General features: G+C 52.8%; 1 protein-coding gene across 3 annotated transcripts; it reads right to left on the bottom strand.

Annotated features, from left to right (window-relative positions):
• Positions 1-14189: 14189 nt before the first annotated feature.
• LOC125543426 (putative E3 ubiquitin-protein ligase LIN-1) lies at positions 14190-22309 on the bottom strand. 3 transcript variants are annotated; one of them, XM_048706758.1, is made up of 12 exons: positions 21439-22309; positions 21085-21339; positions 18170-18252; positions 16835-18070; positions 16605-16749; positions 15947-16511; positions 15723-15847; positions 15482-15598; positions 15269-15400; positions 14783-15163; positions 14425-14673; positions 14190-14342 (listed from the first exon to the last, which is right to left on the bottom strand). In XM_048706758.1, the coding sequence occupies exons 1-12, from the start codon at positions 22258-22260 to the stop codon at positions 14325-14327; spliced, it is 4128 nt and encodes a 1375-aa protein (XP_048562715.1). In that variant the 5' UTR covers positions 22261-22309; the 3' UTR covers positions 14190-14324. The 3 variants fall into 3 exon arrangements, with proteins under 3 accessions (XP_048562715.1, XP_048562714.1, XP_048562716.1); XM_048706757.1 differs by having other exon boundaries at positions 18170-18258; XM_048706759.1 differs by having other exon boundaries at positions 18170-18258; positions 21085-21357; positions 21439-21561.
• Positions 22310-27470: the final 5161 nt, after the last annotated feature.

Below are 27470 nucleotides of genomic sequence, written 5' to 3' on the forward strand. Positions count from 1 at the left end.
CTCCGGTCAATAACCAATAGCGGGACCTGGATGCCCATATTGGCTCCTACATATTCTATGAAGATCTTTATCGGTCAGACCGCATTAACAACATACGTTGTTCCCTTTGTTATCGGTATGTTACTTGCCCGAGATTCGATCGTCGGTATTCCAATACCTATTTCAATCTCGTTGCCGGTAAGTCTCTTTACTCGTTCTGTAATACATCATCCCACAACTAACTCATTTAGTTGCAATGCTTGCAAGGCTTAAGTGATGTGCATTACCGAGAGGGCCCAGAGATACCTCTCTGACAATCGGAGTGACAAAACCTAATCTTGAAATACGCCAACCCAACATGTACCTTTGGAGACACCTGTAGTACTCCTTTATAATCACCCAGTTACGTTGTGACGTTTGGTAGTACCCAAAGTGTTCCTCCGGTAAACGGGAGTTGCATAATCTCATAGTTATAGGAACATGTATAAGTCATGAAGAAAGCAATAGCAACATACTAAACGATCGGGTGCTAAGCTAATGGAATGGGTCATGCCAATCAGATCATTCACCTAATGATGGTATCCCATTAATCAAATGACAACTCATGTCTATGGTTAGGAAACATAACCATCTTTGATCAACGAGCTAGTCAAGTAGAGGCATACTAGTGACACTCTGTTTGTCTATGTATTCAGACATGTATTATGTTTCCGGTTAATACAATTCTAGCATGAATAATAAACATTCATCATGAAATAAGGAAATAAATAATAGCTTTATTATTGCCTCTAGGGCATATTTCCTTCACCCAGGGGTAATAGAATAATATTCTGCTACTAGTAACAGAATAGTCCAGCCCTATATATATATATATATATATATCCCAAACACACATATTCTCATTCGCACACATATTCCCATTCTTGAAATGAACAACTTTTTACTCACCTATATATATCTCCCGAGAGAGACCGAGAGCACGCGGTTAATTAGATGATGAGAGAGAACGATCGACAGAGCACGTGTGGTTGGCTAAGTAGCTAGCTAGATCTAGTTGTTGGGAGGAGAGGTGAATCTAGCTAGCTAATTAATGGAGAGGGGTTATGGTGGATGGGGGCATTAATGGGGGAGAGAAGAGAGATGTAGGAGAAAGATATAAGCCATTTATGGAGGAGGGTGCCATTAATGAGGAGAGAAGAGAGGTAGGAGGAAGAGAGAAGAAGAGAAACAATGGTGGAGCTAGAGTGGAGAGGGGATAGGGGAAAGGAGGGGGAGAGAGGGCAAAGTGGGGGAGATGAGGGGAGGGGGTGGAAAAGGTGGCACCAGCCGCAACTATCAGCAGCGCTGCTTTGAAAAAAGCGCTGCTGCTATTGAACTTAGTAGTAGCGCTTTCTAGGAAAAGCGCTACTACTAATTGGGGCCCACTAGCAGTAGCGGCGCATAAAAAAAGAGCGCTGCTACTAAACTGTTAGTGGTAGTGCTTTTTTCTGTACACCGCTACAACTACGAAAACAGTCAGTGGCCTCGTCTGGTCACACATAGTGGTAGCGCATTTCTGCTTCACAGCGCTACTACTATGGAGTTACTAGTAGCGATTTCCTGGAAAAGCGCTACTGCTAAATAGCAGCAGCACTTACTTCTTTCCAGCGCTACTACTATGCTATTGTGTATAAGTGTTTTCCTAGTAGTGGTAGTGGTGGGCTTGCAGTTAAGCATGCCGAGGCGCTCCAGAAGCTCGTGAGCGTACTTCCACTAATGAAGGAAGAAGCCATCCGGACGGCGCACCACCTCGACACAGAGGAAGTAGTGCAAAGGACCCAAGTCCTTGATGGCGAACTCAGTGCGAAGACGAGCCGTGAGCTGACTGAGGAGACCAGCCGTACATGCCGTCAAGATGATGTCATCGACATAGAGCAGCAAGTAGGTCGTGTCAGAGTCCTGATGATAGACGAAGGGTGAGGCGTGTCCGAGCGGGTAGAGCGGAACCCAAGCTGGTGGAGAAACGCCGCGATGCACTGGTACCAAGCGCGCGGAGCCTGCTTGAGTCCGTACAAGGACCGCGAAAGCAGGCACACGTGGTCGGGAAGCACCGGGTCAACAAACCCGGTGGGCTCCTGGCAGAAGACCTGCTCCTCGAGGTGACCATGGAGGAAGGCATTGGAGACGTCCATCTGGTGCACCAGCCAAGCATGGGAGACCGCAAGGTGGAGAACCGTGCATATCGTGCCGGGCTTGACGACCGGAGTGAAGGTGTCGGTGAAGTCGATGCCAGCACGCTGTCGAAAGCCACGAACGACCCAGCGCACTTTGTAGCGATCAAGGGTACCATCAGAACAGAGCTTGTGTTTAAAGACCCGCTTCCCGGTAATCACATTGGCGTGTCGGGGACGGGGAACAAGCTGCCACGTCCGGTCGCGCAACATGGCGTCAAACTCCTCTTGCATCGTAGCCATCCAGAGCGGGTCACGAAGAGCGGCTCGAACAGAGAACGGCAATGGCGACGGCTCAGAGGTGGACGCCGCATGGACGTAGTCATCCGAGGCGTAGAGCGAGCTCAGGCAAAAAATGCCCGTATGGGCGCGGGTAACTGGACCGGCCAGAAGCGCCGGGGCCGCCGGGGGCGCCGAGGGGGCACAAGCGCCGGGGGGACCGCGGGTGCCGGGAGGGGCCGCAAGCGCCGAGGGCGCCGAGGGGGCCACGGGGGCCGCGGGCGCCAACATCGTGGGCGCCGGGGGCGCCAGCGCTACGGCTGGAGGAGGAGCCACATGCGGGGGGTGCGCCTCAAAGCCAAGGCGGGCCAAGAGAGGCGCGCGAGTGCCCTGGGAGAGGCGTCGAGGAGCCCGCGTCACCGGTGGTGGGAGGAACATCCGGGGGTAGCTGGTGAAACAGAAACACATGCTCATCAAAGTAAATGTGCCGGGAAGTGAACACACGGTGGGAGACGGGATCGTAGCACCGATAGCCCTTGGAGTTGGAAGGGTAGCCGATGAAGACGCAAGCGACAGAACAAGGTGCGAATTTGTGAGGAGCGGAGTCGGCAGTGCTAGGATAGCAAAGGCACCAGAAAATACACAAGCCATCATGAGATTGGGGCGTACCAAAGAGAAGATGGTGTGGTTCATAGTTGCACCGTGGGCGGCACGGGCGAAGGTTAAGGAGAAGAGAAGCAGTAGCGAGTGCATCCGACCAGAAACGAGGCAGCACGTTCGCATGGAACAGGAGCGTGCGAACGTAGTCGTTCAGAGTGCGAAGGACGCGTTCGGCTCGACCATTCTGCTGGGAAGTATACGGGCATGTGAGACGAAAAACGGTGCCATGGTGCGACAGAAAAGTGCGGAAAGCAAGGTTGTCGAACTCTTTTCCATTGTTAGTCTGAAGAGCAAGGATGGGACGCCCAAACTGCGTGCTGACATAGGAGTAAAAAACCGTTAAAGTGGAGAGTGCATCTGACATTCTGCACAAAGAAAAAGTCCACACGTAATGAGAATAATCATCAAGGATAACCAGATAATATAAATAACCCGAATTACTAGGAACTAGAGAGGTCCACACATCGTTATGAATCAATTGAAAAGGAAAAGAAGCTATGGTGATGGAGTTATTAAATGGGAGGCGAACATGTTTACCGACACGACAGGCATGACATGTGTTATCCTCTATCTTATGACAACTGAAACTCTTAAGAATATGACAAAGTATGAAGGGGTTGGGATGACCCGAACGAGCGTGACAGAGATTGACGCCTGCGGAGAGAGCAACCAGTGCGGCGGTGGAGGTGGACGGCGAATGCACCGGATAGAGCTCGTCGAGGCTGTCACAGCGGTGAAGTACTATCATGGTTCGAGCGTCCTTGACACAAAACCCAAGCTCGTCAAATTCAACAGCAACAGGATTTTCACGTGTTAAACAACGAACGGAAATAAGGTTCTTAATAAAATGAGATGACACAAGTTTATTAGATAGAGTAATAGGCATGAAATTAGAAGAAAAAGAAGTGTGCCCGACATGTGTGATAGGGAGTGTAGAACCGTCGCCGACAATGATGCGGTGGTCGGTTGTAACGGGAGTGAAGGAGGCAAGATTATCAGGATGAGCAAACATGTGAGCCGTAGCCCCGGTATCCATGTACCAATCATCACCTCCAGTGGAGTTGCTCGGCGTAGGAGCGGTGGGCAGCGCGGTGAAGAGCACCGGGTCCCAGGGCACTGGCGGCAAGGCCGGCGAGGGGGGCGGAGACGCCATGGTGTAAGCAGAAACGACACCGATCCATGGGTTGTAACCGGAGGCCCACGGGAAAGGCACCTGAAGCTGTGGTTGTTGCTGCTGACGAGGTGCACCAACATCCTGCTGCGGCGGTTGTTGGTCGCCGTGCTTGCCACCGCGCCGGCCCTCGTGGCGCCTTTCAGCGGGAGGGGCGGGAGGCGGCGCATAAAAAACCATGGGTAAAGGACCACTCGGCACCACGGACGAAGCCACCTGCTTCGTCGATGCACCGCCGTAGGGTGCTCCGTACGAAGCGGGCGCACTATAAGGAAACGCAGGCACCGAGGTTGGCGGGTAGGCGTAGGCCAACAGGGCAGCGTGACAGCGTGGCCATAGGACTGCTGCAGCGCAGAGGGAGCCGACCATTGGCTAGCCGGCGCGGCGCTGTAGGAGCCGGCCATCGAGCCCGATGTGAATGCCCTGCTCTGTAGGGCACAGACGGGACACCCTGTGATGTGTATACGGAGCGGCGCCGTAGAAGCCTGCAGGCGGGACTTCATACTGAAGCGGGACAGCGCCCGATGACTGGTTGCTGGAGTGGCGCCGTACGGCGCAGACGGGACGGCGATGCCGTAGGAGCCCGTCGGCGGCTGAGCAGCGGAGTCGCCGAAGACCGGCGATGGTGACGCGACGGAGACCTGGGCAGTGGCAGCCATGGAGGCGCGGGCCAGGGAGAGCAGCGGCGGAGAAGCCAAAAAGGCGTGTGACGCGGCGGCCTGGCGATGAAGCGCACGACAGCAACGGGCGAGTAGGGCTTGGCGAAGCGCGTGGGGCTGGCGAGTGGGGCTTGGCGAACGACGGCTGTAGCGTGCGGGGCTATCGACAGGGCTAGCGAAGTGCAAAGCTAGCTAGGCCAAACTTGATGGATTCTCAAGCAACACACACGTAGATGTATACGTGAACTTGACTTGGCCGGCAGCTGGATTGGGCGGGGCTAGCAGTGGCTGTAGCGCGGGAGGGATAGAGGGTAGGGGCGGCTGGCGCGGTTGGCGCGCAGGCAGCGGCGGCGGATGGGAGGCGGCGGTGGCGTGGAGGAGTCGCGCGGCGGGGGCGGGGCGGAAGCTAGAGTTGGGAACGCGGAAACTGATACCTTGTATGTTGTGGAAATTGCATGATTTTAAATATTTCTTTGTTGCAGGTTATCTATAGATGTACCGGGACTCTTCGTTTATGGTCCTCTCTACAACGCGTGGAGAATCGAGGCCTGTTTACGGAGCTGTGTACATGATTGGAGGCTACGGCGAGGGATACTTTTATCCAATATGGGTGGCAGCATGATCTAAGGATTGGCCCCCTTTCATATTAGGCGTTATACGGACTCTACATGTTTCATTGTAATTCGCCTTTCTATTTTTATTTTGTGTGAGAGGATCTTATTTGGCTGTGTGCATCTTAGTTATACAGAGGCCGGGTGTAATGCTTAAAATCTTTTAAGTAATAAAGCGCCCTTTTTCAGAAATTGCATGATATATTGCTCTTCATGCATAGACATGTCTATATAATGTACAAAGGTAGATCACGGATCTCAACTATATAAAAAACTAGAAAGCGGACCCAATACACAATATACACATAATATATATATTCAATACGAACCATATCGTGGTGAGTATCGCGGACGGACTTGTTTGGAGGTTTACAGTCCATGTAAACCCAAAAATTTGTTTTTTATTGCTCAGTACTAGTTTGATTCGGGCTGGCTTAACACTTTTTTGATCCATAAATACAGGTCCTTGTTCGTGATCCGTGGGACGAACTGTCATATTGAAGGGATAGGGCAGGGTGAGCATAATTAGTTTGCTGTCAAAAATTGACATTGCCAATGTTTAGCATTGTGCTAAATATTGGCAACTATTTGATTGGCTATAAGTTGTTTTGTCTATTTCATATAAGGTTACCAATAGTTGATAAGTCTTGATATTATTAATATTTAGCAATGCCGACAGTTGGCAAGGCAAATATTGATAGCAAACCAATTATGCTCAATTATGCTCGTACGAGTCGCGGCAGGCGGAGATTCAGGATATGACGAAGCGCAAGCGCTCAGAGGAGCGGGGCTGCCGCACTGTCAGGCAGCTGCGGCCGGCGAAGGAGCCGAAGCAGCATCTCTACCTGCTGCTGGAAGACTGGGAGAGGGGATACGGCATCCACAGGCTGGACGTCGAAGCTTTCGACTCCGACACCAACACCGGCCTGCCGTCCAAGCGCTTCACCGAGCCGCCGGTCGCCCGCATCGAAGCACCGCACGTGAGGTCCTGGAACTTCATCTCCCACGCCTCCAAGATCTTCGCCATGAAGGCCAAGGAGGCCAGCCCTGCCATCCCGGCCTTCGACACGCGCACGATGAGCCTCACCATCTGCCCGTGGCCCTCCTGCCGTGCCGACTACGTCATCCCCCTCCTCGCCTCCATCGGCGGCAAGCTCTTCTTGTTCCTGGAAGACCGCACCGAGTACCTTGCCAGCCCGCCACCCTACGACAGCAGCGCTCCTTGGTCTTGGTCCACCATCAACTCCCCGCTGCCTTTCTACAACGTGCAAATCGCGTGTTATGCCTTGCACCCGGACGGCCGCACCCTCTTCGTGTCCGCCGGCCGCCGGCGCAAGAATCGGCCGAGTACATTCTCCTTCGACGCCGAGCGCCTCGAGTGAACCCACCATGGCAACTGGCTATTGCCTTTTGCAGGCCAAGCCTACTTCGACGCCGAGTTGGAGGCGTGGGTCAGCCTCGCCCGCGACAAGGAGAGCTCTGGCTACCTCTGTTCCTGCGATGTGCCACCAGTCGATGCCAAGGTAACGAGCCCTCCGTCTTGGAAGCTTGGCCAGGATAAGATGTTCTGCAAGGAGTTTGAGTTGCACCGGGGCGCCAAGCTTTGTCTACATGGGTGACAGCAAGTTCTGCCTCATTGAGTCCCTGTTCCACAAGGATGACCAGCATTTGCGTCGTGATCCTACTGAGATGGATCTCGGCGAAAACTGCCCGCCTAGCCGGCGCCGCGTGCTCCACATGACCACATTTGGCCTCAAGTACAATACAGCAGGAAACTTGCAGATCATGCCGCGACAAGCTCAGGCGTGCATGATGTTTAAGCGGCATCATGATCTCACGGAGCCATCACTGGAGCCTTTGGCATTCTAGGTCTAAGTTCGAACAAAATGGATGTGAGCCTGATATTAAGGATCTAAATTTGAACAAAATAGGTCTTCTATGGTTTTTGTTGAAATGGTACGTACATGATACTGCTTACTCCCTTCATTTCAAAATAAGTATCGTGGTTTTATTTCAATTTTGACCAGGACCACACTTGTCTAGGTTGCTCTTTTGCTGGCGATCTCATAGCTTGGCACTTAGAGCATCTCCATCCGTTGACCTCTCGAGGAGCTCGAACAATCGCCGCCTGGGGGCGACCCGGTGATAAAATCGGACAGGGGCCGAATGAGTTCCCAGCCGCCGGCCTTAGGGTCGCCCAAGGGTCGCCCTAGAAGGGTTTTTTTACAAGACATTCGGCTTTTTTATTTGGCAAACGGGCATAAACTTTGGTGAATTTAAACAGCTTTTACATAGGAAATTTAAAGTTTACTAAAAACAAAGCCCCAGACTACATGAAGAACGCGCTCAGCGCGGCGACGTCGCTGCCCTCGCCGTTGTCCTCGTCGTCCTTCTCCTCCTTGACGTGGCCGCCCCTGCTGGACCCCTGCCCGAGGTTGCCCTGGCGGACCGGTGGCGGCGTGTCGTCGTCGAGAATGACGACGCCTCCCTCGTCGCAGCCACGGCGCCGAGCGGCGAACTGCTCCAGGGCGTGACACTGGCGCTCTAGCTCCAAGCGCTCCCAGTCTTCGCGCGCCCATTTCAGTGCCGCCTCGTCGGAGAGCCCCGGCTCCGTCTTGACGGCGGCGAGGCCTGGCTTTGTCTTCACGACGGCGAGGCCCGGCTCCGTCTTCACGATGGCGAGGCCCAGCTCCGTCTTCGGCTTGATGAAGCACGGAGGAGCCGAGGAGGAGGCGTGCCTGCCCTCGTTGATGATGATGCCAGCGCTGCGTGTGCGCCAGCCGAGCGACATCTCCGCGGGCTCGGCCTGGGCGCTGAACAGCGCCGGCGACCCGGAGTAGGAGGAGCGGGAGGAAGAAGAAGAAGACGCCGTCCTCCTCGGCATCCATTGGCCGCCGCTCCGGGGTGGGGCGGCAGGGTATCTCAAGGGCGGGTCGTTGCCGCCCTCGAGGTATTCGAGAACGGCGTCAAGCGAGCGGCCGGGGCACCCCACCACAGGCGGCGCCCCTCGCTATTCTTGTTGCTCCGCACCACCGGCGCCCCGTTGGTGGAGGCCAGCCGCTGCGCCTGCCGGTACTGGAAATACGCCGCCCACGCCTCGTGGTTGTCGGCGGCATACTACGGGAGGGCGCGCTGCTCCTCTGTCAGCGACGCCCGCACGCGGTCGACCTCGCCAGCGAAGTAGTCGGCGCGCGCGTTGACGTCGAGCAGCGGGAGAATGGGGACTCCACCGGCGCGGAGCCTCCACCCGCTCATCCCTGCGCGCATGTCGGGAGGCGCCGGGATGTTGGCCTCGAAGAGCAAGTGCGCCTCCCACTCGTGCAGCGAGCGGCGGCCGAAGCCGTTGGCCGCCGTCCCATCGCCGGGGAATCGCTCGCACATCCTCGCGGCTAGGATTGGGGAGAGAGGGGAGGAACATCAGCGACGGGCAGAGGGAGGCATAGCACGGGGAGAGAGAGGCCGTTGGCGAGGTAGAGCGCGGCGGCTGCAGGAAGGTGTGGCTAGAGGTGAGGGGAAAGCCTTGCTTTTATAGCGGTCGGGCGCTGTGTGTACGCGTGGCGGGAGAGAGGGAGTCACCCCATCGCCGTGAAGCGCCGCCCGTGAGGAATCAATGGAAGGCTGACCGGCGGCAGCCTTGGCATTGATTCCCCGCGGGAAACCGAGGTGATGAGGACGACGGGGCGCGGGGGTCGCTGACTCAACGGGCCCGCCATTTTTTCGCGCCAAAAACAATTGCCTGACACCCCCGGGCGCCCCCAGCGCGCCGGGTTCGGCCTGGGTCGGCCGGTGTCAATTTCGGCCCAAATCGGCGAAAAACGGCCTTATGGGAACGCGATTGGGCTGATTTTAGGGCGCCGGCGCAAAATAATCGTCGGAGAAGGGGGCGTGTTGGAACACGGCTGAAGATGCTCTTGTTGTTCACAATTCATCTCTACATTCTCATCAGTATGACGTACTGCACTTAATGACAAGGTACTTGCATAAACATACAATTAGTTTATGCTAATCAAGATCCATCCTAGTTACTCACCTCTCTGACAATTAGTTTGAGACAGGGATGAAGCCATCAATAGTCCTGAATGCCACCCATTGTGCTGCTCTCTTCGCTAATCCCAAGGCTTCTCAGGCTTGAGTAAGGCAAAGAGCCCTCGCAGGCCAGCTCTTGCATTTCTCTCCCACTGCACCATCCATCACAGAGCAAGTCAAAAACTCAGCAGGCATAACCATGTAAGGTAAGGGCATAATATATCTTCCCAGTATTATCATTTTCTTACTTTAGCAAACTCTGGTCGCTTGTCGTAGGTCGTAAAATGCCATGCATGATCATTCTTCCTATTCTTCAGCATTTTCTCCTGAAAGACACACACACTCGGAGAGTCAATTTCATCAGAATTAAGGCATGTTTGGTTTGTAGCCTAATGCCACACCTAACATTAGTCATGCCACAAAACCTTAGACATGTGTTTAGTTCATTGCCATACTTATGGATTGTCACACTTTTCTAACTACATGGTCCACATGTCATAGACTTATTTATTTGTAAAATCTTACCACACTTGTGGTTGCCATTTTGTTCGTCACTTTTTATTTGTGACAGCCACAGTTTGCCTAAGTTTAGCCACACTTGTGGTGGCCATTTTGTTTGCCACATTTTTTGTGGCAGGCACAGTTTACCTAAGTTTAGTTATGGAAAAGAAGACACCACCATACTACCACCAAACTGCCCCCGCGTCGTCCGCGTAGGCGACTCGGGCGGCGACTGGATCCGCTTTTCCCGCAGCCGTCCCCGTGCGCCCTCCCCTCGCCGCCACCGGTCGGTGCCGGCGGGCTTGTCCGCGCGGCTGACGGCGGCGGCGGGGCTTCGTCCTCGTGAGGCATCATGCAACGTTTGACGAGATGCAGGCACCGGCCAGGTCAAGGATGTGAAGGTGAGTTTCTGCAGCGGTGTCGGCGATCCACGCGCGGCTTGATCCAACGGGAAGGATTGCTGGGGATGGTCAGATCACCACCATAGTGCCTGCTGCTGTCCCTCATGCATGGACGCCATTAAGGGGTGCAGGCAGCGGCTACAGGTTGTGAAGGCGACTTGCTGCAGCGGCACCGGCGGTCCACACGCGGCTGGATCCAACGGGGAGGCTGGGGGTGGTCAGAACAGCACCATAGTGCCTACTCCTCCCGCTCATGGACACCATTAAGTGGTGCCATCTCCACTGGTTGCAGCCACTCCCCGGCGCCATCAATCCTCGGCAGGAGCTCGTGAGCAGCTCCCTCTTCCCTAGTGTGGAGTGGAGATTCATCCACACTGGAACGACCAGCTACTCTGGCGTCCACCATCAAGGGCAGCCCAGCTGGTTGAGGCGGTGGCCTAGCGCAGTTGTCGTGGCCGTCGCCGATGTCGCCAGCTGGGAGGCGGTGCTTACTTGGGCTCGGGCGCAAGGCAAGGACGACGGAGTTAGTGGCAATGTCTAATGCTGTCGTCTCATGCAGATCAGCTATGGGCTGCCACTTTGTGAGGATGGTGCGGGGCGTCCGAAGTGTCCAAAATTTTGGATTTTGGTAGTGCCATTGTTCTTCATCCCCATCAGACTTCGTCGGGTGGTAGCGAGCGGCTTCATCGTGTCACGTCAGCTTGCTCGTGCCGGCATGACCATCGCTCACCACCAGAAACCGTGTGCATATGCAGCTATTGGGATCGAGGCAAGTGGAGGAGACAACATAAGATGACTTCGATTATTGGATGGTACTTCTCGTGTACCCAGTCTCGAGTTCCGGGGTGAGAACCCTACGTCTGACCTTGATTGGTTATACCTAGCAATGGTGTCGTTTTTTGCGTCGTTACCCTGGTGAAGGCATTGCTCGGAGTTTTGCTCGGATTTGATCTTCAGGGTGAAAACCCATGTTCTGACCTTTGGTGGTTGGACTGGCGACGGCGCCGTTTGCGCGTCGTTCCCTTTCTGGAGGCGTCGCTTTTGAAGAAACTTTCTCGTAGTTCTTGTGTTGTCAAGAATTGGTTGGCGCCCGATGGTCACTGCTGTGTTTCGTCGATAGTTGTGTTTTTTGCTTTAGGGTTTTCTTTTTCTCCATACGTTTAGGCATAGCTTCGGTCTTGTAAGACTTTGCTTTTTGCCGGCGTGATTGTTTGTTTGTGTGTGTGTGTTGCATTGGCTGTGTGCATCTTAGTTATGCAGAGGTCGGGTGTGTACTCATTATGATTGTATCGCTTGATGCTACACTATGAGTCAATAAAGAGCACTCTTTATCAAAAAAATGGCAAAGTTAGTCATGAACCAAACATGCCCAAAACCTTGATTGCTTGCCATGCCCAGCGTGGTCCATTATTTAAAACACGTGTCCACGCCACAACCCGCACCATCCTCGAGCCACATCCCCGGTAGAGCGCTCCTTTGGCGCAACTGCTTTCCTCCTCCCTCCACGATGCCCAACACAATGGCCGGGACCCTCGAAGGGTGGGGAAAAGCCTCTCGTCGTGATGCCCATATGGAATTGCCGAGATTGTCCATGACTAGGAGGAAGAGCACGTGGCATGGCCCCATGACTGCCTCCAAGCTTGTTGGGCGACAACCCAACAATGAAGGAGGCGCCCGGTTGACGATGAGCCAACACCCGCGCCCCATTCCGGTTGCCGACTTCAACATGGCGTAGGTGCTAGCGCACTTCGATGCCGTCATGAAGGAGGTGGGCCAGGACAAGCAGTCAACGCGGACAGTGTCGACGTTTCGGAGGTGTGGCGATACAACCTTGACCTCCTCGCGGATCCACGACAGAGGACCCAAGCCGAGGAGGCCGGCAGAGGAGCAAATCATCGCCAAGCAAGCCAACGAGCAGGCTGTTGTGGCCACGGCCGCATAGGGCCCAGGCCTCGTCATCCAGCAGTAGGCGCTCTTCGAGTCCGCACGCGGTGGCTGCGCCACGTCTAGACAGAGGCGGATGTTGCGGCGGGCATGATGCCACCGTTGACAACTACGGGTCATTCGCGATGTTCACACGTGGCGCAACAATTTGGAGGCGGTTTCGTCCGGCTCAATCGTCAACCTCACCTCCACTGGCAACGTCGATGGGGAGGCGGCGGCATCCTGCGAATGACGGCGAAGAGTAGAACATCGGACATGGACATGCCCATGTTTGGCGAGAAGCGTAGGATGTGGAACACGGATGCCAACGTTCGACGAAGGGCAGACTCGACTAGTTTTACTCCTTTTCTATGTCACAAAAAAATCCAAATATTAATGATAAATGTTGTGTCCGCTTAATTTCTACTGGTTCTCATTAATTTGTCAGATTTGTTCAATTTTCGTTTGAAATGTGTCTGGCTGTTTTGATGGGTAGGGTTGAATGGTCGGCTCTGATATCCGTCCCGCAAACACATTTGGAGGCATACAGTGTGTCCGATTTGCGGGACGGCGCGTTAGAGATGCCCTTAGAGAAACTATAGCAGACCACGCAAAAAATCGACCCGCAAAACGCGTTTACGGTTTCACGAAGATCGCGTTTGCGGGTCGAAAACTAGCGAGGCCGAACAGAAACCGTATCTAAACCTGCATAATTTAAAAAAACATTTTCACGGGAGAAATTGCACAAACATAGTTCATCACATACTACATAGTTCATCACATGATCAACAAACTACAAGCATAGTTATACTACATACTACGTTAAATTAGTACTAGAGGGATCGGATCTAAACGGCGGCGAGGTCGTGGCAAATGGACGACGCCATGGAGGAGCCGGACGCTCAATCCTCCTCACCGGAGCTGCACAGGTCGACGTACTTCACCGCCCGCTCCGCGCGGATGCGGCGCCACTCCTCGGCCTTCTCGTTGGCGGCGACGTTGGCGGCGACCGCCTGTCGCCACTCGAGATCTTCGATATGCTCGGCGTGACGCTGGCGCTCCGCCTCCTCGCGCACGCTCCGCTCGGCGACGGCGGCCGCGACGGCGTCGACGTCTGTGACGTAGTCCTCGGGCCCGACGACTCCGCGGTGGCCGAGCAGAGCGGGCTCCTCGGGCTCCTCCTTCACGAGGACGAAGGCGAACGGCGCCGGCTCCTCCTCCTCGTCCGACCACTCCCTCTTCACGGGGAGAAGGCCCGCGCCGGAGGAGGAGGAGCTCTCGGTGTATGAGGACCTCGCGGAGGAGAAGGACGCGCGTCGGGGGTCGTACTCCGCCGTCTCGCTCCGCTGGAAGCTCGCCGGCGGCGACATGCCGTGATTGGTCCATTTCCGGGCCCCGTGCTTCTGCGCGCCGTCGGACCGGACGCGCCGCTCGCACTGCGGGTCCCTTCCCCGGCCGGATCTGCTGCTGGAGCCGCGTCCGGAGCTCCACATACGGCCCCACATGGCGGCTGGAGGCGGGGCGGGTGGTCGGCGGCGGCGAGGAATGTGTAGAGGGGAAAGGGAAATTGGGTGGCTTGCGGCGGTCGGGGATAGGGTTTGGACCCGCAAAAGGGTCGTGGAACCGTATTTATGCTGTTCGGGACGTGCGGTTTGCGGGTTGTGGCAAAAAAATTTGCGGGCCGGGCGAGTATGCGGGCTCTGTTCTGACCGGAAAATTGGGCCGGCCAGAACATAGCCCGCATACTCATCAGAATTTTTGCGGGCCGGGCGTTTTGCGGGGTTTGCTAGAGTTGCTCTTAACAATCCGTGCAAAACAGCAAAAGCATGCCAAAAAATTACTCTACATTTAAATTACAAGTATATTTTAGCTGTACATCCCCATTTCTGGTCACCATTCTGCACAAAGATAGGTGACTTATTCCGTCGTCCCCACCCTGTACGCGACAATCTGCATATCTCTGCTCAAGTCAATCCCCAAGCCTGTAGAAAAATAAGGGAACTCAGTGTAAGAACAGCCTTCGTGCAATATTGGCTAAAAAAATAGTAAGACCACGACCCTGACCTGAATTTTGCCGTCAGACGTTCCGACGACGAGGACGTCCCCGTCGGCGTCCACCGCCATGCACTGGACCCGGCAGCCGGCGCCGCCGGCCTGAAGAGCGCCGATCTTGATGAGCTTCTCCCTGGACCAGATCTCCACGGCGCCGTTCCTTGAGCCCAGGTACACCAGGTCCGCGCTCACCACCAGTGACCGCACCTCCGCCGCCGACGGTATCGACCCAACCAGGTTGTAGTTCGAGCTGTTCCATATCTACACGCAGCAGCAGCAACGCCCCCAAACCGTCGTCAGAAACAACTCACAAAAGCATCGAGTCGCCGGAGATAGTTTGGTTTGTCGATCGAGTTCATGTAGCAAGCACCTTGACGGACGCGCCGTCGAGAGGGGTGCTCCCGGTGTAGAGCAGCCCGTCGTGGACCTGCAGGGAGTAGACCGGGTTGGACTTGCCGAGGATCCTCTTGTTCCCGGGCTGGATGACGCCCAGCGTGCCGCTGGCCAGGTCGATCTCCTGGATGCTGCCGTCGTTGCAGCCGCAGAAGAGCTTGCCGTGCACCAGCGCCATGGACCGCACGGACTTGCTCGGGTTCAGCACCTTGGGGGTGCCGCCGTTCCAGCTCAGCGTCTTCACGCCGGCGCCCTGCGGCACGAAGCAGGCCATGGCGCTCGCCACCGCCAGGTTCTGCACGGGGTCCCTCGTGTCGTACACCTCCGCGCACCGGAGGCCGTCCCGGAACTGCCAAACCTGCCCATGTACGTACCAGCCAACGAGTTTTATTCTGAACTTTGCACATTGTGATTAATCCGTAACTTTCCTCGATTTTACGAAGAAAGAAATATATGTTGTTACCCTGATAGTTCTGTCCATGGATCCGCTGTACAGCTTCTCCTCCGAAGGCAGGATTGACAAGCTGGTGATGGCTTTCGCGTGCTCCTGGGATTCCTGGACGAGCCGAAGGATGTTCTCGCTTCCCTCCCAGACCTGGATTTTAAATTTTCAGACTTCAGAAACTGAAACCATTGTGATGACCTGTGGCTGAAACTGAAACTATGGATGAGCAACCTTTAGTGTTCCATCAGAGTGCCCGGAGAAGATGTAGCTCTTGTAGTAAACGATCGACGTGACCTCGCCGTTCGAGCTGCAGTCGGCGTTGTTCAGCTCCTTGTGGTTCCACATGTCCTGCCACAAGAAAAAGAAACATTCTTCAGCAAACATAAATCTTGCATGCAGTAGTTCAACTTTTGTGAATTTAGAATTTTTTTTTGTGAATTTATTCGGATCGTTTGTAAACGCTGAGCCTTACGATGCTAGACTCCTGACCATCTGACAGTAGCTTCAGCATCTCGAACGCTAGGCCGGACGATTTCTTGAGCTCCCTCAGTGTTCTCAGCACGTCCTTGATGTACGTCGTGATGTCTTGCATTCCCTCTGAAACAATGTCATGAGCTTTGTTAAATAAATAAGAGAGGAGAGAAGTTTAGTTTACAACTTATCAGCAGAATGATCGTCGAGCAGCCAGTAACCAACCGCGGTCGTTCATGAAGCTCCTCAGCGCCACCATGGCGAGGGCGCGGTCGCTGCCGTGCTTGGCGGACCTGAGGACGAGCACAAGCTGCCGGAGCAGGCAGACACGCGCGGCGCCGAGCACGCCGGTGTCCGGGAGGAGGGAGAGCATGTGGACGAGCCATGCCGCGCACACGAGGCTCGCCGCGAACAGCTCCGCGTTCTTGCTCTCCAGGCACTCGGACAGGGCCTCCAGCACCAGCCCGAACTCGTGGCTCACCAGCGCGTAGGCCGTCTTCCTCTCCCACTCCGACGCCGCCTTCTCCTCCCCGGCGGCGTCGTCCTCGGCGCCGTCGGTGCCACGAACGACGCTCAGCTCCTGCGACTGCCGGTACCTCTCCTTCACCCTGGCGAGCTTCAGCAGGGCCGACCGGGCGAGCGGCCGCCCCGACGACGAGAACTTTCCGGGGAGGTTCATGATGGTCTCGGCGGCGAGGAGCTGGCTCCTCGGGAAATCCGAGTTCTTGAGGCACTGCACGAGGCTGTCCATCGCCTCCTCGCGGTACATGCTTATCTTCCTCGGCTCCACCTGACGATCACATCAAATTATTTGGATTCAGAAGAGCTACATATGAATCATTCTGTAAGCTGATCTGAATAAATTATACTGTGCTCAGCTCACCAAGAGATCGAGCTGAAGAAGAAGTCCGGCAACGACGGGGCTCTGCTCCGGCGTCGTGGACTGCAGATACACGAGGAGCGTGTGCATCATGCTGAAGGAGCTCCCCTCTTTGATCGCCCGAAGCACACGTTCCGCGGCCGATCGCCTGAAGTCCGAATAACGGTTATGCATGGGGTCGACAAGGCAGCACTTGGAAAGCGTGGGAGGAATGTGGAATTTGATTTCGTTACCTTTTCAGCTTCAGAAGCTCGGAGAGGAACCGCACGATTTCGAACTTGTCGGCGTCGCCGACGACGTGGAAGGCGTCTAGGACGGCGTTCACCGCCAGCTTCTCCACGATGCTGCTCCGGCAGTGGCCGTCTTCCCCGATGCATCGCATCAGGATCCTCATTGCGGCCACCCTTACCTCCACCTGCTCGGCCTCCAAGACCAGCGCCGTGCTCCTAACGAACCTCTCAGACACCAGAGAGGACCTCGGCACCGGCGGCGTGCTCTCCCGGCTGACGCCTGATTCTGTGAGAATCTGGCTCAGGAGGATCACTGACGCGGACTTGGGCTTGACGCACATGTTGAGCGCGTCTGCCTCATCGGCTCGCCGGATGGTTGCCACCAGCGCTTCGCCCATGTCCATCTCAACGAGCTGCTCCACGGAAGGAGACAGGAGGAAGATGAGCACGACGGCCTCGACGAGCCCTTTCTTGAACAGCGCGACCAGGCAGTCCACGTCGGTGTCCACCCGCGTGAGCGTCTGCACGACGCCGTCGTCGCGGGAGGCGAGCTCGGCGAGGAGGAAGACGGCCACCTGCAGCACCTGCGCGCTGACGGAGTTGAAGAGGATCTCCACGAAGCCGTTGATGACGGCGGGCTTGGCCAGCGCGGAGAAGAAGGCCTGCTCGGCGGCGCCGGCCTCGCGCCAGAGCCGCTCGATCCTGAGGACCGACTTCTCCGACTCGGCCAGCTCCTCGGACGTGCAGAGGCAGGACACCGCGGCGCGGAGCTCGCCGACGGCGCTCTCCACCGTGGCCTGCACGATGACGCTGGTCGGCGACGGCGCGCTCGCCTGGCTGCCGGTGGCGTCCGGGGACGGCGAGTTGATCTTGAACGCGGGGGCCGGGCTTTCCATCCTCGCGGTCGCGGGCGTTCTCGGCACCGCGGGCGTGGCGGGCGTGGGGGGCGTGATCGGCGTGGCGGGCGGGCTCTGCTCGCGCCAGCCGGCGATGAGGCGCTTGAGGACGTAGTTGGTCTTGGGGAGGCTGCCGCCGTGGAGGTGCTGGCGCGTGATGGGGCAGGTGGCGTTGCCGCGGTCGAGCCACTCCTGTATGGCGCGGCGCTCGTACGTCTGGCCGGTCTCGAGCGTGACGGGGTCGTCGAAGACCTGGCTTGTGATCGGGCACACGAAGTCCTTGGGCGTCGTCGCCGCCTGCTGCTGGTGCCGCGACAGCTCGGCGTCGCCGCCCATCGGGGACCTGTATGTATTCAAATCCATGAGCACGTGTCTCCATCGATACCATCGGTGCAATCTAGGTCGGGGAAATGCTGTTTCTGGAAGCGGGTGAAATGGTTACCTCGAGGGCTCCGGAGAGGGGCGGGCGCCGTCGTCGGCGCGTGGCTGAGCTCTGCGTGGCTTGGACAGTGGGGACGACGCAGGCTTTTCCTAGGAGACAAGGCAACAACATTGGGAACTCAGCTCTGGAGCGATGAGAAGCAAACGAGGGTTGTGTTCATCCATCCCTCCAAGTAGTAGAAACTAGAAACTACCGTAATTACATGTCTTCTTTTACTGAACCTTCTTTTAGGAAAGTTAAGAACTCAATTTCGTGATTTGAAAGGGCCATTTGTCTTAAAAAAAATTTAAATCACTAACATCTGGAATTACGCTACAAAATCAAATTGTTTGAAAATGTGCAACTCTAGTGAAATGGGGTCACTAGGGTCATCTCCAAATTGCAAATTCAATCAAACATATGTCAATTTTTTTTGCGGCAAAACATATATCAATTGTAAAAAACTCAAATTGCAAACTCATTCTCTTCAACGCCGAGCTAACCTAGCACCCGAAAAAACCTAGAAAAACCGCTGAAGAAGCCTAGGTAGATATTTTCAAGGAATTAGTTTTTCTGGCATTCAGGATAAGTCCTCGCAACCAATTAAATTTTGTCTTGTGCGTGGAAAAAGCATGGGGTGCCTCGTGACTTAGTTTGCTTGGATGCAAGGCAATATCTACGTAGTGAGCAAAAAAAAAACAATCCTGCCGCCTGGTGTTAGCACCCTCGTTGTAGATGGCCTAAGAAGATGAGGATGGTTGGATGTTTCCAAGTGATTTTTTTTCATGAATTATCTCAAATTTTATTACATCTCAGTCACATATCTTACTAGTCGGGATTGGATATCCGAAACCTCCCACCGCAGTAATTTCCGGGATTGTAGTATGGTAGTCGTTCATACCACTATCGATTATAAGTGCTACTACCTCTGTTTCTAATGTACTTAAACTACCAAAACGTCTTATATTTAAGAACGGAGGGAGTGTTTTGAAATCCATGAATGAATACTTTTTTCTAAGTTAATGATTGTGAGTGTTGGTTTGTTATTTGCAAAAATTCAGTAGTTTTTGTTTTGTAGTTTCAGTTACAAAAGCAGAAGGACAGTTGTAAGTGTCTCAAACGACTCAGGAATAGCAAATGAACCATTATATTTATATGCTTTGCCATCTAGATATTCACCCTAGCTTTAGGTTCTCATACCTTTTTTTTTTGTGTGAATAGCTTCTCATATACTTATTTGTGTTTGTCGAATTGTGTTATTCTAAACTTATTTATAGGCCAGTATGTACATAATTTGCCAAAATGTCATTACGACAATATTCAGCGAATCGAAATACAATCTAACTTACTACTGAAATTTAGAAAACTAAATCACAACACTTGTGGCAAGTTTCTTTTTAGCAGATTATACCATAAAAAAGTTAACTCGTTTCTAAAACGTGTAAAACCGATTAAACCAAAACCGGGCTATCAATTATTATTTTTTGCGAATGGGGTTATGACAACTCATCAGGAACACATCCAACATATCTCCTTGTTTTGCAATACCTCCATTCGATGAATTCCTAGAAAGTGTGGCTTCAAACTTTTCTAACTTTGTCTTATTCTACATAAATAAACATTTTGATTGATAAATATTTAAATTTCATATTTTTTAGTGAAAAATCCCTAAATACCAATATCTAAAACACATCTTCTATTTACGAACTAGCAGAGTAGGAATTAATTGATTTCAGCACATTGATAGGAGTACCTATGTGCTAATTACGAAAACAGTAGTTCTTTTGAGAGTACGCAAATTGCGAAACATACCTTTACAGAAAAGAGAATTTCAAGTACAAGACGGGTATCATTCGTTGCGTACACTAGTTTTATAAATTTGTAGAATGAAACTCGGTCAATTTTTCTTGTAGAATCCAGACCATTTATCAGACCGAGATCTAGTGACTGGCCCCTAGCCAATCACGCCGTAACTGGCGGGAAACCAGCCGTTGGATGAAGGATGGAAAGCCCGGATCAAACGCTGTAGCAAAGTACCGTAGGAGACACTGTACATGAAGCACTGAAGCTCATCCACTGTGGACGAATTCCTCTAGACGGGTCACTGTACCTAGGGTACTGTTCACACAGATCTGTCCACAAATTCTTGACCAGACGGTGTAGAGAAGGGGACAAGGCACCATACTGTTCACCGGTGACTCGTCAACAACAAGTCACCGGATCTCAGTCCCCATTTATCCAATCATCCTTATGGTTTAGTTTCAGGTTGTTAAATTGTGATGATCTTATTTTCTAATGTGTTGTGACTTGTGAAGAAGGTAAGTAAGAATGTAAACAAAAAGTGTCAGCTTATTAGAATAAATAAGACCAAGTCTAGTCTAGTTATTTAAATGGGGTTATCATAAACTTACAAACGGGTCTAAGTTGCCTAATTCAAAGTTCTTATTTTTACTTGTAGGCCGGCATCCATGTTTAATTATTATAAACTACCGCATATCCTAACTAATCATGAACCGGGATGTGCACTGCTAATCTTTTTGGGGACTGCGATTCATAAGAAATGACTAGAGCTGAGCACCAATGAACTTCTCTGATTTCGGACTAGGGATCCAATCACGAACAAGGATGCAAGCGGACCGTCGTGGACCATCCGTGAATGGTTTGCTTGCATCCCTGTTTCGGATGATAATAAAACACCTCTCTAGTTTCGGCTTAAGAGAACTTCTTTAAGTTTCGGTCCGTGTCAAGGTTCAGATACATGTACATCTAAAAAAAATGGTTCAGATCACTCGAAAAAAAGATTCAGATATAGCTATACGTGTATAGGGAAAATATCTGATGCATCAAAACTTGTGGTGCTACCGGTGCACCGAACTCACATTATGCTTTTAAAATGTTCAAAAATTTCTGAAAAAAATTAGCACACAAACACACACCTGTTTTCCGGTGTAGATCTCGGATGAAGAATCCTCCGTGCTTTCGTCGGAAGCCGTGGCAGGAGAGTACCCGGCCCGGAGTCTGGACGCCGGGCTTCCTCTGCCGACCTGCGGCGGCTGCTTCTTCTGCTGCTGCACTATGAGGTGCGGAGCCACGCGCTGCGGGTACAGGCTCGGCGGCCTCATCATTTCCCTCCGGCCCTTGATGCTGCCCTGCCGCGGGTACATGTCGCCCTCCGCCTCCGCCCACATCGGCTACAAAATCACCGGAACCTGCTGTGACTCTGGAGTCTGGACTACTCCGTTGAGCACGCTGAAATGGATGGAAAGAACGAAGTGTCTATGGAGACTTACATTATTCCGTACGCCATTCTGCGAACTGACGGCCCCATCGTCGGCGTCCGTCGAGGCTTCCTCGTAGCCGGTGTTCTCGTACTCGTCGGCGTGCTGTCCGGTGGTGAATACAAGCTCTGGGGGAGGAGGCGGCGGCGTCATCCGTGGCGCCTCGCCGGCTTCGAGGATCTTCTTTAGGTAGAGCGCGTAGGCCTTGCAGTTCACGTCCAGCACCATCTCGTACTCGCGCTCCAGGCCCCTCATCTCGTGCGCCTGGGCGCCGCTCATCAGCGACAGCACCCTCATCGCCGACAGCGCCACTGTCTCGTCGGATCTTTCCTCGTCGCCCTGCGCCGCGGAAGCCACGGCGGCGACGGCCGACGCGCGGCGCGTGGCGAAGTGCCGCATGACGGCGAGGAGGCGCGGCGCGAAGAGCGCCTCGAATGCCGCGGGCGCGAGCTCGTGGCGCGCGAGCGCGGGGTCGAGGACGAAGAGGTCGAGCACGGCGGATGCGGCGGAAGGCGCCCCGCCGCGTCGTCGCGCTGCCGACGCGATAGCGGAGAGGAGGCAGGAGAGCGGGGTGGCCGCGGGGAGGGACAGCAGCAGCCGCTCGGCGGCGCGGAGCGACGACGGCGAAGGCGAGGCGGACGGGACCGTGTCCAGCGCGTCCGATATGAGCGACAGCGCCTGGAGCGTCGCGGCCGTGTGCTGCCCCCCGCCGCCGTCCGCGGCGGCTGCGGCGGAGAGGAGGTGGCGCCGGAGGAGCGGGTCGGCGATGAGCTCCGCGAGGAACGCCGAGGCGTGCGCCACGACGGCGGAGTACGTCGGCGTAGGCCCTGCCATGCTTGCCTTCTCTCGCGTCGCGTGCCGTGCAGCCCGCGCTGAGCAGGACACTCGGTGATGGGGATGGTTTTGTTTCGATAACCTTGGACTCAGATGCAGACGACGGAGAGGACGAAATGGCCGAAAAGGGCAGGCGTTCTTGGTTTGTGGGACAGAGAGGAGGAGGGGTAGGATGGGGATTTGGCGTCCTGTGGGATTTAAATTATGGCGGGAGGAGGACTGGGTCGGGCTGGGTTCCCGGCCGGCAGCGGTCGGCAGGTAGCGCGCGACGGCGCGACGCGTGGAGAGAGTCAGAGAGACGGGCCGTTCGTCCGGCGAAAAGGACCGTTTTGGAGTTGCTAAACCTTTGGCAGTAGCGAGAAAGTCAAATCATCATCTCTTCTTTTTGACAGTCCATCGGATCATCTTCTTACTTAAATACGTGGGATTTTTGTTACAATCGTTGTGACAAATGTTTGATGGGGGTGGCTTTCAGTCATTGTCACCATTCACCAAAAACCTTCGAAGAGAAGGACTCGCCAATTGGAGCAAATGGAGAAAACAATGAGACAACGAAGTCACCAACCATAAGAGCAACTTCAACGGGGCTACCTAAACGGATGCGCGTTTTGTCCACCTTTTATTCGTTTGGGTCGGTCAGGCGGACGTACGCATCCGCATTTTAAAATGGGTCAGTTTGACCACCCAACGGGGAGGCCGACCCAAATGTGCCGCCATGGAAAAATAATAATAAGTTACACGAAATAAACATAAATAAACAATGGTGCGGCAGCGTGACATCAGGGTACAGCAATGGCTGCCTGTATTTCCAATGCCACCGCGTTTGATGCACCAGGATGTGTAGGCGCCGGCGACCAGGGCGGAAACGCGTCGCCGCCGGAGGAGGAGGAGGGGGAAGGGGAGCACGGGAGGACGAGGCGCGGGGGGGGGGGTGCCCTTGCCCTTGCCCTTGCCATTGCAGCTGCCGAAGAGGCCCATGGCTAGGGTTTGCGGTCGCCGGCGAGGAAGTAAAGGGAGTGGTGGTGGGGGGAGGGCAGATGTGGACGGGAGAAGTGAATGAGGCCGACCCCGCCGCACGCGTGGTTAAAAAAGGACGCTTCCACTGACTGACGCGTGGGCTCGCTGTCGGTGATCATCATAAATAAGACGACCGGTGGCGGTTGGGTGGCCGCCAGGTGGGGACGCGGCGGACGGCGAAGAGACGCGCGGCGCGTACGCTTCGCGTCCACGCCGACGCATTCCAGACGCAATTTTGAACCAGAAATGGGTCGACGCGGACGCCAGACGAACATGATTTGAGTTTGGGTCGGCGTGTTGGGCCGTCACTTTTGTCCGCGCCGACCCAAACAGATGCGGGCGGACGAAATGGATCATCCCATTGAAGTTGCTCTAATATACCTTCATCTGCAAGATTCTTGTTAGTACTTCGGATTAGGATATTTATTGGAGCGTGAAAGACCATTTGATGTTGCACATAGAAGGTTGGAAAAATGATGGAGTTGTTCATTTTAGTTGTGCTTCTTCCAAGTGCTCTTCAGTAAGTACTTCTTCCAAGTTTCAATTCATATTAGTTGTCGCTTAAACAAATGTATTTAGCACTGAAATAAATCTAGATATATCTGTTTCAACGACAAATAATATAGATAGGAGGGAGTACACCTTTTGATGTATGTGATCGAGCGACTCTTTGGGGACTCATCCTCTTGCTCCTCACTAGTGCGATGCGCGCGCGCCAGGGGAGCCCTAGCTCAGTTGCTCATGTTAGACATAACTAGATGATGTCCCGCGCGTTGCCGCGGGAAGCATATTAAACCAATGCATAAATAGGTGCTTAAAACCAATGAAAAACAAATGTAAGAGTTTTAAATATTTAAGATAAAACATAAAAGAAGTGTGTGACAAAATGATGTAAAAAAGAGAAAAAAATCCCCCCCCCCCCAAAAAAAGAAGACATGATTGCTGAAGTGGCGAAGTTTGAGTTGATAGATTAATGCAAAATTATGAGTACATGCATGCGTTGGAAAATAAAGACATGCATGACTAATGAGTGGCATGATTTACATTAATGCAAAAAAGTAACTTATGAGCACATGCATGACTTCTTGATGCCACACAATTTTAATCAAAAGGCTGTAAATAATTGAGGTGATGTGGAGCACACATCTGTGTAGAAATCTAGTAGTGGGGGCTAGCTATTTAGATAAAGAAGATGTATTATACTCAATATCTGCAAAACATAGACGTACCTATCTCTGTCTCCTCCTGATTCTCTCTGTAACCGATCCTTACATGAGATCGATGGATCTGTCTTGTATTGGATGACACAGGCTATCTGCCTAATATAAATAAACATCACGCGGCCTTCTATAAAAGGTAGGAATGCTTCCAGAAATCCTTACATGGTAATCAGAGCGAGCCTCTTCCAAATTATCTAGCGTCCGATCGAGAATCATCTCGTCATGACTTTCGCTTTTGCGTCGGTCGTCCTCGACCTTGGACCACCGCCGATAGAAAAACTCGCAAGGGGGATTTTCCTCCTTTGGAAGGCCTACTGGCTTCGCATGGAGCGCATGTCACTGGTCTGCTGGACGGCACCGATGCAGCACCCCCGAAGACGGTGGAGCCGCAGCATATGGACAAAACTACGGTCATGGTGACGAACCTAGTCTATGGATCATGGCTGACGAAGGATCAACAAGTTCTCAGCTAGCTTCTGAATTCTCTGTCCAAAGAGATACTCTCGTAGGTCATCGGGAGAGAAAATACCTTTGATCTGTGGACTGATCTCACAACCTTGTTCGCCTCGCAGTCACAATCTCGGATTACGATTCTAAGAATCGCCATCGCCAACACCAAAAAAGGCACCACACCGAGCACCCCGTTCATGCCCCAAGATGAAGAGCTTAGGAGATGAGTTGGCTACTGCTGGTCGACCTGTTTCTGATCCAAAGATGGTTGACTATATCCTTGCAGGCCTTGATCAAGATTACGATCTAGTAGTTGCAGCAGTCGGCGCCATAAAAAGTATTATCTCTGTTGATGATCTTTTTGCACAGATTGCGACCTTTGATTAGAGGATGGAGATGCTAGGATATGGACCTACAAGCGGCTACAATACATCCGCCAATGCAGCCTACAGAGGGCGCGGCCAGGCTCGGGACAAGGGCCCTCGCGGCCGAGGATCCAGGGGGCGTGGGCGTGGAGATCGCCCTTCTCCTTCTCCTGGTCGAGATGGTGGTGGTGGATACTACCAACATCCACGGAAACAACAACAACAACAACAACAGCAACAACAAGATCGTGACTATCCCGAGTGTCAGATTTGCTACAAGCATTATGCCGGCGGTGCTAGGGCGTGCTGGCATCGTTATGATGAAGACAACCATGAGAAAAATGGGGAGAACACCGTCACAAACTCCTACGGTATTGAAACTAATTGGTATGCAGATTCTGGCGCCACCGAACACATCATGGGGGAGCTCGACAAACTGACAATGTGGGAGAAGTACCATGGAGGTGATCAAGTGCACACGACAAGCGGTTCTGGTATGAAAATTACTCATATTGGAAACTCAATTGTTCAAACCCCCGTAAAATACTTGCATCTAAATAACATTTTACATAGTCCTCAAGCATCAAAAAATCTTGTCTCCGTTCATCGCTTTGCCATTGACAATAATGTCCTTATCATATTTTATCCTTATTCTTTTGTGATCAAGGATTTGGCAACAAGGAGAGTCATCCTTAGAGGAAGGTATGAGGGAGGTCTCTATCCACCTATATCATCATCCTCATGGTCAAACAAACAAGCATGGAGTGTCACAAAGCTAGCTTCGGCAAAGTGGCATAGTCATTTGGGTCATCTGTCTTCAGCTATCGTTCATCATGTCCTTAGTAAAAATAAACTTCCTTATGAGTCTAGTGTTGAGTCGGTTTGTGATTCGTGTCAACAAGCTAAGAGTCATCAGTTACCATACCCTGTTTCTACTAGTGTTTCCACTGCTCCATTGCAACTTATATTCTTAGATGTATGGGGGCCAGCCCCTACTTCAGTTGGTAGGTTCTCGTATTATGTAAGCTTTATTGATGACTATAGTAAATTTACTTGGATTTATTTGCTAAAGAAACGATCTGATGTATTCCAAGTCTTTAGCAATTTCCAAAATCTTGTTGAACGCCAACTGAATTCCAAAATTCTTGCCATGCAAACCGACTGGGGTGGTGAGTACGAGAAACTCAATTCTTTTTTTCAAAAGATTGGAATCTCACATCATGTTTCTTGTCCACATGCTCACCAACAAAATGGATCAGCTGAACGAAAGCATCACCATATTGTTGAAGTAGGACTAGCATTGCTAGCCAATACATCTATGCCTTTAAAATTTTGGGATGAAGCCTTTTTAACTGCTACATACCTCATCAATATTCGTCCTAGTAAAGTCATAAAATTTGAGAACCCCATCACACGACTTTTTGGTGTCAATCCCGATTACACATCTCTTCGTATTTTTGGTTGTGCGTGTTGGCCAAATCTTAGACCATACAATACGCAGAAACTTGCGTTTCGTTCAAAAAATGTGTCTTCTTACGCTATAGCCCGATGCACAAAGGGGTTAAATGCCTTGATGTTTCCACTGGGAGGGTCTACATATCTCGGGACGTTGTCTTTGATGAATGTGTTTTCCCATTTGAGTCACTTCATCCTAATGCCGGTGCGCTTCTGTGCAAAGAAATTCTTCTTCTTCCACCTATTCTTCGAGATTTTGATCACGGGGGTGACAACAATTGCAATGACCAATATGATAATATTTCTGCTGGTTCTACTCCTGGTCTTATACCTGTGCAGGTGTCTGATGTCACTTGAACTACGTTGGTATTTCCCCAAAGAGGAAGGGATGATGCAGTACAGCAACGGTAGGTATTTCCTCGGTTATGAAACCAAGGTATCAATCCAGTAGGAGAGTCAAGCAGCACTATGTAAACGGTACCTACACACAAAGAACAAATACTTGCAACCTGACGCGTATGAGGGGTCGTTAATCCCTCTTCGGGTAACGGCGCCAGAAATTGTCAAGTTGACGGGATAAAATTTGTGTAGATTGGATAAATAGATCTCGACAAAACACAAAATAAAATAAGTAATAAAAATGTGCAGCAAGGTTTTTTTTGGGTTTTTGGAATAATAGATCTTAAAATAAAAGCGAATAAAA

The sequence above is a fragment of the Triticum urartu genome, chromosome 3 (assembly GCF_003073215.2).
Source record: "Triticum urartu cultivar G1812 chromosome 3, Tu2.1, whole genome shotgun sequence".
NCBI classification, from domain to species: domain Eukaryota; kingdom Viridiplantae; phylum Streptophyta; class Magnoliopsida; order Poales; family Poaceae; genus Triticum; species Triticum urartu.

Bases quoted from the DNA above. Each gene is read 5' to 3' on its own strand.
- LOC125543426 (XM_048706757.1), bottom strand. From the start codon at position 22,260: ATGGCAGGGCCTACGCCGACGTACTCCGCCGTCGTGGCGCACGCCTCG. The intron at 16,512-16,604 runs GTGAGCTGAGCA...TGTGATCGTCAG, and splicing joins TTCTTCAGCTCGATCTCTTG to GTGGAGCCGAGGAAGATAAG. The intron at 15,401-15,481 runs GTTGCTCATCCA...TTTAAAATCCAG, and splicing joins ACTCTGATGGAACACTAAAG to GTCTGGGAGGGAAGCGAGAA.